Here is a 16,494-nt window from a genome sequence, read left to right as displayed (position 1 = left end):
TGGATTAATCTAAGATAACTCAAGAAATCTGTCATTAATTTTGACATTTTTGCCTAGGAGATCTTAGTTGCGCAATTTAGCATCTGACTAGGATGTTTGATGCAGTATTTCTTAAGTGAATAAATGTGCATGAGGATGAGTCGTCTCTCGTTGAATGACAATAGGCACTTCATTGAAAAATCCCTACTGTTGCCCAATCACCGACAAGGGGGCATAGACTTCGGCTACCGACTTCAGCTTGCCTCAAACATTTTTTGTGTGTCCGAACAGCAGAAAAAACCCTTGCCGAAGTCCAAAACGAACAGAAAAAAATCACTAAATGTCATCATAATGCACAAACTGTTCCCAACTATTTCGGCTGGGAAGCATGCAGACACCTTAAGCCATATACCCTGTCCACAGGTGTTCTGATACTGTTGGAGGGTAACTGTAAGTAGTTGAATTAGTTTGACACCTTTCCAGCACATCTCCAAGATCCTTGTTCCATTCATCCAATTTGTGTGCGCGCCCCTCTGCTTTTCCTAGTTTTTTTTACTTGTCTCATACTTGTCAGTTGTCTGGTCTAGCTGACGCTGCAGATCTTTAATTTTAGCTTTATTTGTTTTACCTTTCTTTTGATAAAACATCGACATCAAAACGCTTGTGATTTCTCCTTGATGTCACTGTTACACACCACAATAGCATCTATGAGTTCTTTATTAGATCGGAATCTTCCATCAGCAGGGAAGTACTTACCAATTTGTTAAACTTTCCCCATATTCAAGCCGAATTGGTAGATTACTTGTGCGCCTCTTTTAGCGCCTCAATGGCTTTGTTAAAATGTTCCTCTTCTATCCCCCATTTTACAGGAGTGTCAGGACCCCCGGATGCCATTTCAATAGTTATTATTTCTGCGCCCCTCCCGATGTCTAGGGTGTTTTAGATTTCCTCACCCACAGCTCTAATGCACGCCCTCTATTAACTGTTTTTCCCAGGTAGTGATACCCATTTCTCCGGAGCGTAGTTACGGTATACAGTATGTGCCTAATAATTTGGTCACAGGACGTGATACCTTGTGTTGAGAACGGCACTGAAGCGTCTGCCAATGTGTTACTGGGGAATACAGGAGACCTAATGTCCTATCACCTGTGTCATGCCTCAAGTTCCATTACTAATATTGACAACCAATGTTATTTTATTGCACAGTCAATCTCTATTACCCACCCCAATAGGGCACGAACCGAAATCAAATAACTTCTTAATACTGCTGTTATTTTCCAACCACAGAGGTCAGGCCCGTCCAGAACTCACAGGCAACGGTCTAACTCCATACACATTACCAGATACTGACAGTTTCTTATGCCTAAAGGGTGCTGCTAATGGAAAACTCCTAGGTCTCACTCCCGGTATTAATTCTACGTGACTTATCAAATGACTTATACTTTCGACATGTACTTCTCTACATTCCAGGGTTTTTCTTGATTTGTACAATTTTCTACATTGTAGAATAATAGTGAAGACATCAAAACTATGAAATGACACTTACGGAATCATGTAGTAACCAAAAAAGTGTTAAACAAATCAAAATACATTTTATATTTGAGATTCTTCAATGTAGCCACCCTTTGCCTTGATGACAGCTTTGGAAACTCTTGGCATTCTCTCAACCAGCTTCATGAGGAAGTCGCCTGGAATGCACTTGAATTAACAGGTGTGCCTTCTTAAAAGTTAATTTGTAGAATTTATTTCCTTCTTAATGCGTTTGAGCCAATCAGTTGTGTTGTGACAAGGTAGGGGTGGTATACAGAAGATAGCCCTATTTTGTAAAAGACCAAGTCCATATTATGGCAAGAACAGCTCAAATAAGCAAAGAGAAACAACAGTCCGTTACTTTTAAGACATGAAGGTCAGTCAATCCGGAAAATTTCAAGAACTTTGAAAGTTTCTTTCAAGTGCAGTCGCAAAAACCACCAAGCGCTATGATGAAACTGGCTCTCATGAGGACCGCCACAGGAAAGGAAGACCCAGAGTTACCTCTGCTGCAGAGGATATGTTCATTAGTTACCAGCCTCAGAAATTGCAGCCCAAATAAATGATTCACAGAGTTCAAGTAACAGGCACATCTCAACATCAACTGTTCAGAGGAGACTGTGTGAATCAGGCCTTCATGGTCGAATTGCTGCAAAGAAACCACTACTAAAGGACACCAATAATAAGAAGAGACTTGCTTGGGCCAAGAAACACGAGCAATGGACATTAGACCGGTGGAAATCTGTCCTTTGGTCTGAGTCCAAATTTGAGATTTTTGGTTCACTGCCGTGAAGCATGGAGGAGGAGGTGTGATGGTGTGGTGATGCTTTGCTGGTGACACTGTTCTTTGACTTATTTAGAATTCAAGGCACACTTAACCAGCATGGCTACCACAGCATTCTGTAATGATATGCCATCCCATCTGGTTTGGGCTTAGTGGTACTATCATTTGTTTTTCAACCGGACAATGACCCAAAACACACCTCCAGGCTGTGTAAGGGCTATTTGACCAAGGAGAGTGATGGAGTGCTGCATCAGATGACCTGGCCTCCACAATCACCCGACCTCAACCCAATTGAGATGGTTTGGGATGAGTTGGACCGCAGAGTGAAGGAAAAGCAGCCAACAAGTGCTCAGCATATGTGGGAACTCCTTCAAGACTGTTGGAAACGCATTCCAGGTGAAGCTGGTTGAGAGATTGCCAAGAGTGTGGAAAGCTGTCAGTCAATCAATGAAATGTATTTATAAAGCCATTTTTACATCAGCAGATGTCACAAAGTGCTATACAGAAACCCAGCCTAAAACCCCAAACATCAAGCAATGCAGATGTAGAAGCATGGTCGCTAGGTAAAACTCCCTAGAAAGGCAGGAACCTAGGAAGAAACCTAGAGAGGAACCAGGCTCTGAGGGGTGGCCAGTCCTCTTCTGGCTGTGCCGGGTGGAGATTGTAAGAGTACATGGCCATTTAAGACCAGATTGTTCTTCAAGATGATCAAACGTTCATAGATGACCAGCAGGGTCAAATAGTAATCACAGTGGTTGTAGAGGGTGCAACAGGTCAGTACCTCAGCAGTAAATATCCTGGGGACAGCCAGGAGTCATCAGGCCAGGTAGTCCTGATACTAGGGCTCAGGTCCTCCGGGAGGGGAGGGAGAATTAGCGGGAGCATACTTAAATTCAGAAAGGACACCAGATAAGACAGGAGAATTACACCAGATATAACAGACTATTGCAGCATAGATACTGGAGACTGAGACGGGTGGGTCGCGGGACACTGTGGCCCCATCCGACGATACCCCCGGACAGGGCCAACCAGGCAGGATATAGCCCCACCCACTTTGCCAAAGCACAGCCCCTACACCACTAGAGGGATATCAACAGACCACCAACTTTCTACCCTGAGACGAGGCTGAGTATAGCCCACGAAGATCTCCTCCATCGCACTAGCCCGAGGGGGCGCAAGACCGGACAGGAAGATCACGTCTGTGACTCAACCCACTCAAGTGACGCACCCCTCCTAGGGACAGCATGGAAGAGCACTAGTAAGCCAGTGACTCAGCCCCTGTAATAGGGTCTGAGGCAGAGAATCCCAGTGGAGAGAGGGGAGCCGGGTCAGGCAGCGACAGCAAGGGCGGTTCGTTGCTCCAGTGCCTTGCCGTTCACCTTTCTACCCCTGGCCAAACTACACTCAATCATAGGACCTACTGAAGAGATGAGTCTTCAGTAAAGACTTAAAGGTTGAGACCGAGTCTGCAGCTCTCACATGGTTAGGCAGACCATTCCATAAAAATGGAGCTATATAGGAGAAAGCCCTGCCTCCAGCTGTTTGCTTAGAAATTCTAGGGACAATAAGGAGTTCTGCGTCTTGTGACCGTAGCGTATGTGTAGGTATGTACGGCAGGACCAAATCGGAGAGATAAGTAGGAGCAAGCCCATGTAATGCTTTGTAGACTAGCAGTAAAACCTTGAAATCAGCCCTTAACAGGAAGCCAGTAGAGAGGCTAGCACTGGAGTAATATGATCAAATTTTTTGGTTCTAGTCAAGATTCTAGCAGCCGTGTTTAGCACTAACTGATGTTCATTTAGTGCTCTAGCCAGGTAGCCGGAGAGTAGGGCATTGCAGTAGTCTAATCTAGAAGTGACAAAAGCATGGATGAGCATTTCAGCATCATTTTTGGACAAACAGTTTCAGATTTTTGCAATGTTACGAAGATGGAAAAAATCTGTCCTTGAAATATTGATATGTTCGTCAAAAAAGAGATCAGAGTCCAGAGTAACACCAAAGGTCCTTCAGTTTTATTTGAGACAACTGTAGAGCCATCAAGATTAATTGTCAGATCCAACAGCAGATCTCTTTGTTTCTTGGGACCTAGAACTAGCGTCTCTGTTTTGTCAGAGTTTAAAAGTGAAATGTTTGCTGCCATCCACTTCCTTATGTCTGAAACACAGGCTTCCAGGGTAGGTAATTTTGGGGCTTCACCATGTTTCATCGAAATGTACAGCTATGTGTCATCCACATAGCAGTGAAAGTTGACATTGTGTTTCCGAATAACATCACCAAGAGGTAGAATATATATAGTGAAAACAATAGTGGTCCTAAAGCAGAACCTTGAGGAATGCCAAAACGTTCAATTGATTTGTCAGAGAATAAACCATCCACAGAGAACAACTGATATCATTCCGACAGATAAGATCTAAACCAGGCAAGAACTTGTCCGTGTAGACCAATTAGGGTTTCTAATCTCTCCAAAATAATATGGCGATCGATGGTGTCAAAAGCAGCACTAAGGTCTAAGAGCACGAGGACAGATGCAGAGCTTTGGTCTGACGCCATTAAAAGGTAATTTACCACCTTCATGAGTACAGTCTCAGTGCTATGGTGGGGTCTAAAACCAGACTGAAGCATTTTGTATATATTATTTGTCTTCAGGAAGGCAGTGAGTTGCTGCGCAACAGCTTTTTCTAAAATCTTTGAGAGGAATGGGAGATTCGATATAGAAAGATAGTTTTTTACATTTTCCGGGTCAAGGTTTGGCTTTTTCAAGAGAGGCTTTATTACTGCCACTTTTAGTGAGTTTGGAACACATCCGGTGGATAGGGAGCCATTTATTATGTTCAACATAGGAGGGCCAAGCACAGGAAGTAGCTCTTTCAGTAGTTTAGTTGGAATAGGGTGCAGAATGCAGCTTGACGGTTTAGAGGCCATTACTATTTTCATGAATGTGTCAAGAGATAGAGGATTTAAAAAATACTTGTGTCTCCATTGATCCTAGGTCCTGGCAGTTCTGTGCTGACTCAGGACAACTGAGCTTTGGAGAAATACGCCGATTCAAAGTAGAGTCCGAAATTTGCTTTCTAATGATCATGATCTTTTCATAGAAGAAGTTAATGAATTTATCACTGCTGAAGTGAAAGCTATCCTCTCTTGTTGAATGCTGCTTTTTAGTTAGCTTTGCGACAGTATACATTTTTTGGGGGGATTGTTCTTATTCTCCTCAATTAGGTTGGAAAAATAGGATGATCAAGCAGCAGTGAGGGCTCTTCGATATTGCACGGTACTGTCTTTCCAAGCTAGTTGGAAGACTTCCAGTTTGGTGGAGCGCCATTTCAGTTCCATTTTTCTGGAAGCTTGCTTCAGGGCTTGGGTATTTTCTGTATACCAGGGAGCAACTTTCTTGTGACAAATGTTTTTTGTTTTTAGGGGTGCGACTGCATCTAGGGGATTACGCAAGGTTAAATTAAGATCCTCAGGTGGTTAACCGATTTTTGTACGCCGACGTTGAGTAGGTTGAGGGAGTCTGGAAGGGCATCTAGGAATCTTTGGGTTGTCCGAGAATTTATAGCACAGCTTTTGATGATCCTTGGTTGTGGTCTGAGCAGATTATTTGTTGTGATTGCAAACTTAATAAAATGGTGGTCTGATGAGGAAAAACTTGTAGATCCACAATATTTATTCCACGGGACAAATCTAGATCCAGGTTATGACTGTGGCAATGAGTAGGTCCGGAGACATGTTGGGCAAAACCCACTGAGTCGATGATGGCTCCGAAAGCCTTTTGGAGTGGGTCTGTGGACTTTTCCATGTGAATATGAAAGTCACCAAAAATTTGAATATTATCTGCCATGACTACAAGGTCCGATAGGAATTCAGGGAACTCGGTGAGGAACGCTCAGGAGGCCTGTAAACCGTAGCTATAAAAAGTGATTGAGTAGGCTGCATAGATTATGACTAGAAGCCCAAAAGACGAAAACGCAGTCATTTTTATTTTATTTTAATTGCAATTTGCTGTCATAAATGTTAGCAACACCTCCACCTTTGCCGGAAGTGCAGGGAATATGGTCACCAGTGTAACCAGGAGGAGAGGCCTCATTTAACAAAGTAAATTCATCAGGCTTGAGCCATGTTTCAGTCAGGCCAATCACATCAAGATTATGATCAGTGATTAGTTCATTGACTATGACTGCCTTTGAAGTGAGGGATCTAACATTAAGTAACCCTATTTTGAGATGTGAGATATCACAATCTCTTTCAATAATGACAGGAATGGAGGAGGTCTTTGTTGCAGTGAGATTGCTAAGGCGAACACCGCCATGTTTTGTTTTGCTCAACCTAGATCGAAGCACAGACACGGTCTCAATGGGGTTAGCTGAGCTGACTACACTGACTGTGCTACTGGCAGACTCCACTAAGCTGGCAGGCTGGCTATCTCATTGTGGAGTTAGAGCCCTGTCTATGTTCATTGATAAGATGAGAGCACCCCTCCAGCTAGGATGGTGTCCGTCACTCCTCAGCAGGCCAGGCTTGGTCCGGTTTGTGGGTGAGTCCCAGAAAGAGGGCCGACTTTTAAATACAAATTCTATCTTTTGGGAGGGGCAGAAAACCGTTTTCAACCAGCAATTGAGTTGTGAGACTGCTGTAGAGCTCATCACTCCCTCTAACTGCGAGGAGGCCAGAGACAATTACTCGATGCCGACAAATCTTTCTAGCTGATTTACAAACTGAAGTTTTGTTGCGCTTGGTGATCTCTGACTGTTTCATCATAATATCGTTGGTGCCGACGTGGATAACAATATCCCTATACTCTCTACACTCAGCCTTTGCCAGCACCATCTTCAGATTAGCCTTTACGTCGGTAGCCCTGCCCCCTGGTAAACAGTGTATGATCGCTGGATGATTATTTTGAAGTCTAATATTGTGGGTAATGGAGTCTCCAATGACTAGGGTTTTCAGTTTGTCAGAGCTAATGGTGGGAGGCTTCGACGGCTCAGACCCTGTAATGGGTGGAGGAGAGACCTGAGAAGGCTCGGCCTCTGACTCCGACTCATTGCTTAATGGGGAGAACCGGTTGAAAGTTTCTGTCGGCTGAATGAGCGACACCGGTTAAGCATGATGACAGCATTTCTTTCCAGAAGCCTTGAGAAAATTGTCCGGCTGCGGGGAATGTGCGGGGGGATTTATAGTACTATCTTTACTTACTGGTGGCACAGACGCTGTTTCATTCTTTCCTACACTTAAATTGCCCTTGCCTAATGATTGCATCTGAAGCTGTGCTTGCAACACGGCTATCCTCACCATAAGGCGATAGTTCTCCTGTATATTATGAGTACAGCGACTGCAATTAGATGGCATAGTGTTAATGTTACTACTTACAGTGAGGGAAAGTATTTGATCCCCTGCTGATTTTGTACGTTTTCCCACTGACAAAGAAATGATCAGTCTAGAATTTTAATGGTAGGTTTATTTGAACAGTGAGAGACAGAATAACAACAACAAAAAATCCAGAAAAACGCATGTCAAAAATGTTATAAATTGATTTGCATTTTAATGAGGGAAATAAGTATTTGACCCCTCTGCAAAACATGACACAGAGGTCAGACGTTTCTTGTAGTTGGCCACCAGGTTTGCACACATCTCAGGAGGGATTTTGTCCCACTCCTCTTTGCAGATCTTCTCCAAGTCATTAAGGTTTCGAGGCGGACGTTTGGCAACTCGAACCTTTAGCTCCCTCCACAGATTTTCTATGGGATTAAGATCTGGAGACTGGCTAGGCCACTCCAGGACCTTAATGTGCTTCTTCTTGAGGCACTCCTTTGTTGCCTTGGCCGTGTGTTTTGGGTCATTGTCATGCTGGAATACCCATCCACGACCCATTTTCAATGCCCTGGCTGAGGGAAGGAGGTTCTCACCCAAGATCGTCCCTTTGATGCGGTGAAATTGTCCTGTACCCTTAGCAGAAAAACACCCCCAAAGCATAATGTTTCCACCTCCATGTTTGACGGTGGGGATGGTGTTCTTGGGGTCATAGGCAGCATTCCTCCTCCTCCAAACACGGCGAGTTGAGTTGATGCCAAAGAGCTCGATTTTGGTCTCATCTGACCACAACACTTTCACCCAGTTCTCCTCTGAATCATTCAGATGTTCATTGGCAAACTTCAGACGGGCATGTATATGTGCTTTCTTGAACAGGGGGACCTTGCGGGCGCTGCAGGATTTCAGTCCTTCACGGTGTAGTGTGTTACCAATTGTTTTCTTGGTGACTATGGTCCCAGCTGCCTTGAGATCATTGACAAGATCCTCCCGTGTAGTTCTGGGCTGATTCCTCACCATTCTCATGATCATTGCAACTCCACGAGGTGAGATCTTGCATGGAGCCCCAGGCCGAGGGAGATTGACAGTTATTTTGTGTTTCTTCCCTGACATCCTTGGAGAGCTCTTTGGTCTTGGCCATGGTGGAGAGTTTGGAATCTGATTGATTGATTGCTTCTGTGGACAGGTGTATTTTATACAGGTAACAAGCTGAGATTAGGAGCACTCCCTTTAAGAGTGTGCTCCTAATCTCAGCTCGTTACCTGTATAAAAGACACCTGGGAGCCAGAAATCTTTCTGATTGAGAGGGGGTCAAATACTTATTTCCCTCATTAAAATGCAAATCAATTTACTGGTACTGACCACATTTAATAACTAACTAGTGTAACGAGTTGTACTGATGATCATGCATGTGTGTTAATGACCAGGCCTTATGACACTCAATGACCTGTGTATCTAACCATGGGCAGGAAAAGACAGTCATATTAATGTCTTCTTCCATGTTCTCTTTTCCAGGCCTGCACCATGCTGTTGGTGACCCTATTTGTCTACGATGTTTTCTTTGTATTTATTACACCTCTCTTTACCAAGGTACGTTACAGTCATTCGCGGTTGAGCCCAACTTTTCAATAAGAAATACTCATACATTTTCATTCTAAAATGCTTTTTGTTACAGGACGAACTTAAAGAACTATAACTTGCTAGATAATTGTACTATACATTAAGCCGCTACCATGTTTCCTGTGTTTCTCTCTTCAGAGTGGTGAGAGTATAATGGTGGAGGTTGCGGCTGGTCCCTCTGACTCCTCTACACATGAAAAGGTACAGTTGGCATCGTGAATAAATCCATCAATCAATTGATTTGATATGTTTTGTTGTTGATTTGGCGTCACAATCGTTTTTTTCACTTGAACCAATGTGGGAATAGAAGTAAGAAAAAATGTAAGTAATCTATGCTCGCTGTCTTTCCTGTCCTTTCTCCAGCTTCCTATGGTGCTTAAAGTGCCCCGCCTCAACTCCTCCCCCCTGGCTTTGTGTGACAGGCCCTTCTCTCTGCTGGGATTTGGAGACATCTTAGTACCAGGTAACACTATATTGTACTATACTCTGCCCTCTACTCTATACCTACAGTGGGGAGAATTATTTGATACACTGCCGATTTTGCAGGTTTTCCTACTTACAAAGCATGTAGAGGTCTGTAATTTTTATCATAGGTACACTTCAACTGTGAGAGACTGAATCTAAAACAAAAATCCAGAAAATCACATTGTATGATTTTTAAGTAATTAATTTGCATTTTATTGCATGACATAAGTATTTGATACATCAGAAAAGCAGAACTTAATATTTGGTACAGACACCTTTGTTTGCAATTACAGAGATCATACGTTTCCTGTAGGTCTTGACCAGGTTTGCACACACTGCAGCAGGGATTTTGGCCCACTCCTCCATACAGACCTTCTCCAGATCTTTCAGGTTTCGGGGCTGTCGCTGGGCAATACGGACTTTCAGCTCCCTCCAAAGATTTTCTATTGGGTTCAGGTCTGGAGACTGGCTAGGCCACTCCAGGACCTTGAGATGCTTCTTACGGAGCCACTCCTTAGTTGCCCTGGCTGTGTGTTTCGGTCGTTGTCATGCTGGAAGACCCAGCCACGACCCATCTTCAATGCTCTTACTGAGGGAAGGAGGTTGTTGGCCAAGATCTTGCGATACATGGCCCCATCCATCCTCCCCTCAATACGGTGAAGTCATCCTGTCCCCTTTGCAGAAAAGCATCCCCAAAGAATGATGTTTCCACCTCCATGCTTCACGGTTGGGATGGTGTTCTTGGGGTTGTACTCATCCTTCTTCTTCCGCCAAACACGGCGAGTGGAGTTTAGACCAAAAAGCTCTATTTTTGTCTCATCAGACCACATGACCTTCTCCCATTCCTCCTCTGGATCATCCAGATGGTCATAGGCAAACTTCAGACGGGCCTGGACATGCACTGGCTTGAGCAGGGGGACCTTGTGTGCGCTGCAGGATTTTAATCCATGCGTAGTGTGTTTAATCCGTAGTGTGTTACGAATGGTTTTCTTTGAGACTGTGGTCCCATCTCTCTTCAGGTCATTGACCAGGTCCTGCCGTGTAGTTCTGGGCTGATCCCTCACCTTCCTCATGATCATTGATGCCCCACAAGGTGAGATTTTGCATGGAGCCCCAGACCGAGGGTGATTGACCGTCATCTTGAACTTCTTCCATTTTCTAATAATTGCGCCAACAGTTGTTGCCTTCTCACCAAGCTGCTTGCCTATTGTCCTGTAGCCCATCCCAGCATTGTGCAGGTCTACAATTTTATCCCTGATGTCCTTACACAGCTCTCTGGTCTTGGCCATTGTGGAGAGGTTGGAGTCTGTTTGATTGAGTGTGTGGACAGGTGTCTTTTATACGGGTAACGAGTTCAAACAGGTGCAGTTAATACAGGTAATGAGTGGAGAACAGGAGGGCTTCTTAAAGAAAAACGAACAGGTCTGTGAGAGCCGGAATTCTTACTGGTTGGTAGGTGATCAAATACTTATGTCATGCAATAAAATGCAAATGAATTACTTAAAAATCATACAATGTGATTTTCTGGATTTTTGTTTTATATTCCGTCTCTCACAGTTGAAGTGTACCTATGATAAAAATTACAGACCTCTACATTCTTTGTAAGTAGGAAAACCTGCAAAATTGGCAGTGTATCAAATACTTGTTCTCCCCACTGTACATGTTTCAAGCAGACCACCATAGTCCCTGTGCCCAAGAAGGCCAAGGTAACCTGTCTAAATGACTATCGCCCCATAGCACTCACATCTGTAGCCATGAAATGCTTTGAAAGGCTGGTCATGGCTCACATCAACACCACCATCCCAGACGCCATACCGCCCCAACAGATCCACAGATGACGCAATCTCTACTGCACTCCACACTGCCCTCTCCCACCTGGATAAGAGGAATATTATTAATTGACTACAGTTCAACGTTCAACACCATAGTCCCCTCCAAGCTCATCACTAATCTCAGGACCCTGGGACTGAACACTTCACTCTGCAACTGGATCCTGGACTTCCTGATGGGCCGCCCCCAGGTGGTGAGGGTAGGCAACAACACATCCGCCACGCTGACCCTCAACATGGGGGCCCTTCAGGGGTGTGTGCTTAGTCCCCTCCTGTATTCTCTGTTCACCCACAACTGCGTGGCCGCACACGACTCCAACACTATCATCAAGTTTGCTGACAACACGATGGTGGTAGGCCTGACCACCGACGACAATGAGACAGCCTATGGGGAGGAGGTCAGTGACCTGACAGTGTGGTGCCAGGACAACAACCTTTCCCTAAAAGTCAGCAAGACAAAGGAGCTGATCGTGGACTACATGAAACGTAGGGCCGAGTACGCCCCCATCCACATCAACGGGGCTGTAGTGGAGCAGGTTGAGAGCTTCAAGTTCCTCTGTGTCCACATCACTAAGGAATTAACATGGTCTACACACACCAACACAGTCATGAAGAAGGCACGGCAACGCCTTTTCCCCCTCAGGAGGCTGAAAAGATTTGGCATGGGCCCTCAGATCCTCAAAAAGTTATACAGCTGCACCATTGAGAGCATCTTGACTGGCTACATCTCTGCTTGGTATGGCAACTGCTTGGCATCCGACCGCAAAGCACTACAGAGGGTAGTGCGGACGGCCCATTACATCACTGGGGCCGAGCTCCCTGCCATCCGGGACCTCTATAACAGGCAGTGTCAGGAAAGCCCTAAAAATAGTCAGACTCCAGCCACCAAGTAATAGACTGTTCCTTCTGCTACCGCACGGCAAGCGGTATCGATGAACCAAGTCTGGAACCAACAGGAACCTGAACAGCTTCTACCCCCTAGCCATAAGACTGCTAAATACTTAGCCAAATAGCTACCCGGACTATCTGCATTGACCCCCCCGGTGTAGGCCGTCATTGTAAATAAGAATTTGTTCTTAACTGACTTGCCTAGTTAAATAAAGGTTAAATAAAATAAAAATAAAAATAACCCATAATGACAAAGCAAAAACAGGTTTTTAGAAATGTTTGCAAATGTATAATAAAAAATTAAAAAAATGATACCTTATTTACATAAGTATTCAGACCCTTTGCTATGAGACTTGAAATTGAGCTCAGGTGCATCCTGTTTCCATTGATCATCCTTGAGATTTTTCTACAACTTGGAGTCCACCTGTGGTAAATTAAATTTACTGGACATGATTTGGAAAGGCACACACCTGTCTATATTAGGCCCCACAGTTGACAGTGCATGTCAGAGCAAAAACCAAACCATGAGGTTGAAGGAATTGTCCGTAGAGCTCCAAGACAGGATTGTGTCGATGCATAGATCTGGGGAAGGGTACCAAAAACGTTCTGCAGCACTGAAGGTCCCCAAGAACACAGTGGCCTCCATCATTCTTAAATGGAAGAAGTTTGGAACCACCAAGACTCTTCCTAGAGCTGGCCGCCCGGCCAAACTGAGCAATCGGGGGAGAAGGGCCTTGGTCAGGGAGGTGACCAAGAACCCGATGGTCACTCTGACAGAGCGCCAGAGTTCCTCTGTGGAGATGGGAGAACCTTCCAGAAGGACAACCATCTCAGCAGCACTCCACCAATCAGGCCTTTATGGTAGAGTGGCCAGATGGAAGCCACTCCTTAGCAAAAGACACATGACAGCAAAGTACAGAGATCCTTGATGAAAAGCTGCTCAGGACCTCAGACTGGGGCGAAGGTTCACCTTCCAACAGGACAACGACCCTAAGCACATAGCCAAGACAACGCAGGGGTGGCTTCGGGACAAGTCTCCGAATGTCCTTGAGTGGCCCAGCCAGAGGCCGGACTTGAACCCGATCAAACATCTCTGGAGAGACCTGAAAATAGCCGTGCAGCGACGCTCCCCATCCAACCTGACAGCTTAAGAGGATCTGCAGAGAAGAATGGGAGAAACTCCCCAAATACAGGTGTGCCAACCTTGTAGCGTCATACCCAAGAAGACTCCAGGCTGTAATCGCTGCCAAAGGTGCTTCAACAAAGTGCTGAGTAAAGGTTCTGAATACTTATGTAAATGTGATATTTCAGTTATTTATTTTCAATACATTTGCAAAAATTTCTAAAAACCTGTTTTTGCATTGTCATTATGGGGTTTTGTGTGTAGATTGATGAGTGGGAAAAAACAATTTAATCAATTTTACAATAAGGCTGTAACGTAAAAATGTGGAAAAAGTCGAGGTGTCTGAATACTTTTCCGAATGCATAACTCCGTAATTAATAATTTCACTGTTAGTCTACACCGGTTGTTTACGAAGTATGTGACAAATACAATTTGATTTGATTTACTCTACTCTTGTATCCTGTCTTAGTACCAGGTAACAACCATAGCGCCTAATCTAAATCTCATCTAGGGCCAGGAGTTTTCCCTGACCTGGCCTTATATCATACAGTATCTTTCTGTAGCGAGATAAAGCTGCTATCTGAACTCGTCCCGGCTTAGCTGACATGGTCTCTCGCTCTCTACCTCGCTGTCTCTCTGTGTGTGTCAGGTCTGCTGGTAGCCTACTGTCACAGGTTTGACATCCTCATGCAGTCCTCACGGTTCTATTTCCTGGCCTGCACTATCAGTAAGACCAATTCATTTTTATTTGCATCATCTTTTTGATAGTCTTTATAACAGACAGTATTTGTTCCAACCAAGCAGTAACACTCCTGATTCGCTCTTCCCCTACCTCTTTCACCCTCTCCCTCGCTCCCTCTCTCCAGGTTATGGTATCGGGCTGCTCATCACCTTTGTAGCTCTGGCCCTGATGCAGATGGGTCAGCCGGCCCTGTTGTACCTGGTGCCTTGCACCCTCCTCTCCAGCCTCGCGGTGGCGCTGTGGCACAAAGAACTGCCCTTATTCTGGACAGGGAGTGGATTTGTGGTGATTACCAGTTTGATATGAGTGCCGCCGCCTTCTACGGAAAGAAACATTTCTAGTGTTATGTACCTAACAGTAAACCTAGAATTTAAAGTTGAGTACCGTAACCCCGAAAACTAGATATATCAATTTCTTCGTTCCAACTTGCTGTTTCTGTTTGCTGTCCCACTGCGCTGCCCTCCCATACTGTCATTTACTGTGGGTTCTCTGCTATAGTCGGCTGCTGAGGGCTACAGTGTCTGAATGTCGCAGCCGGTATCAGATATGGGCTTGCCTTTATTCTTTACTAGTATCATTATAGTCCTCTGCTGCTAGATACCAGTCAGATTGTCTTACAGTAGATTGTAATGTCGTGGTGTTAGAATAGACACTATGGGTTATAGGGTTTTGGGTCATTAAACACCATTTGGTAGGTAGTTGACAACACAAATAGTATCTGGTGGTGACAATGGAATGTACTGTACTGTGTGTCGCTGACCCCTTTTCTCTGAACTGAAAATTGTGAACATGCTTCTAGAAGCTACTGGGTTTGTGTCACAAGGTGCTCTGAAGGCTCTTGCTTTCCTGTTAATGTTTCCTCCCCTTCTATGTGTCAGATCTATTGCTCAATGTACAGCCATACCTCTGCTAACAAGCTGCCCCAGTATCTGCGTTAAAAGATGTCGACGATGAGTTTGACGTGTCTCCTCTCTAACACCCAGGTGGCTCCAATTCAAACTCGGATTAGACAGCTCCGCTAGCGTTATAATGTCAAAATACGATCGTTAGTCACCTAATATGGAGTTTAGCTGAGCAACTAGCTTCATTTACTCCCGTTACGGACAGTATGTACTTCCAAAAAAGGTCAAAATAAAAATGTACAAGAAACCGAAAAAAGCACCTTCAATGTATTGAGCTGTTGTAGACTTCCGACCTGTGCATGGCAGTAATGAGTGATTTTCGGTTGCTTGTACATTTTTATTTAGATAATTTTTGGAAGTACATACTGGCCAGTAAATTAAGATAGTTGCTCAACGAAACTCCATATTTGGTGAGTAACGAACCTATAACGCTTGCAGAGCTGTCTAATGGGAGTTTGAATCGGATGTTCCTGGGCATTAGAGACACGTCATACTTATCGTCGACATCTCTAACGCACATATACTGGAGCACTAACAAGCTAGCTATGGGGGAGGGGGCACAGCACCCACCCACCCACCCACCCACCCTACAGTGGCTGATCTTCATAGCCCTGGGTCGGCAGGATCAGCCATTGGAGTCCGGTAGATGAGCCAGACGTAACCAAACCAGGCTTCTAGAAGCTACTGGGTTTGTGTCACAAGGTGCTTTGAAGGCTCTTGCTTTCCTGTTAATGTTTCGGCAGGATCAGCCATGGGAGTCCGGTAGATGAGCCAGACGTAACCAAACCAGGCTGACCCAGGCCCGGGCCAGGCTAAACAACACCAAGACGGACTGAGGCAGGCCATGCAGTCAAAGAGCATAACACAGCTTCGATCTACGCTGACCTAGTCTCTCGTTACCATACACTACACCCAAGTTCACCACTCCGCTGTTCTCATCGGACATGAAGAAGGTTGGAAATAGAGGTTAACGCTAACCAGCACCCCCTGGCCCTTCCCATATGAGTTAGACCCCCCCGGACTGAGATTGAGTCACAACACTATAGATGGCCTACTCTGCCCAGTTCATCCCCATATGATGTGGTAGCTGATTATGTTAATGCATCCCATGTAGTCAGCCGGAGTCGCATCCAATACAGATGACCTGCCCTGCTCAGCTCCCCATCCTCAACCTCATCCAGTTCAGTTCATCTCACCCACCAATCCTATGCTGAATAGCATTCAACAATCATTTTTATGTTTTACTCTTTATTTAACCAGGTGATTCCCATTGAATCTCTTTTTTTTAAGGGAGGCCTGGAAGCCATGATAATCTACACTACTAGGAG

At 44.8% G+C, this 16,494-nt stretch overlaps 1 protein-coding gene across 1 annotated transcript in view; it reads left to right on the top strand.

Moving 5' to 3' along the window:
• Positions 1 to 15,712, top strand: part of LOC123481012 (signal peptide peptidase-like 2B) — a 40,592-nt gene extending 24,880 nt beyond the window's left edge. The window contains 5 exon segments of the mRNA XM_045218675.1: positions 9,113 to 9,187; positions 9,356 to 9,418; positions 9,581 to 9,680; positions 14,172 to 14,249; positions 14,389 to 15,712. Of these exon segments, the coding sequence (XP_045074610.1) occupies positions 9,113 to 9,187; positions 9,356 to 9,418; positions 9,581 to 9,680; positions 14,172 to 14,249; positions 14,389 to 14,570 (498 nt within the window). The 3' untranslated portion in view covers positions 14,571 to 15,712.
• The last annotated feature ends 782 nt before the right edge of the window (positions 15,713 to 16,494 follow it).

This window comes from Coregonus clupeaformis, unplaced genomic scaffold (assembly GCF_020615455.1).
Source record: "Coregonus clupeaformis isolate EN_2021a unplaced genomic scaffold, ASM2061545v1 scaf1719, whole genome shotgun sequence".
Classification (NCBI taxonomy): domain Eukaryota; kingdom Metazoa; phylum Chordata; class Actinopteri; order Salmoniformes; family Salmonidae; genus Coregonus; species Coregonus clupeaformis.
The sequence above is the reverse complement of the archived record's forward strand: the minus strand, read 5'-3'. Positions and strand labels throughout refer to the sequence as shown.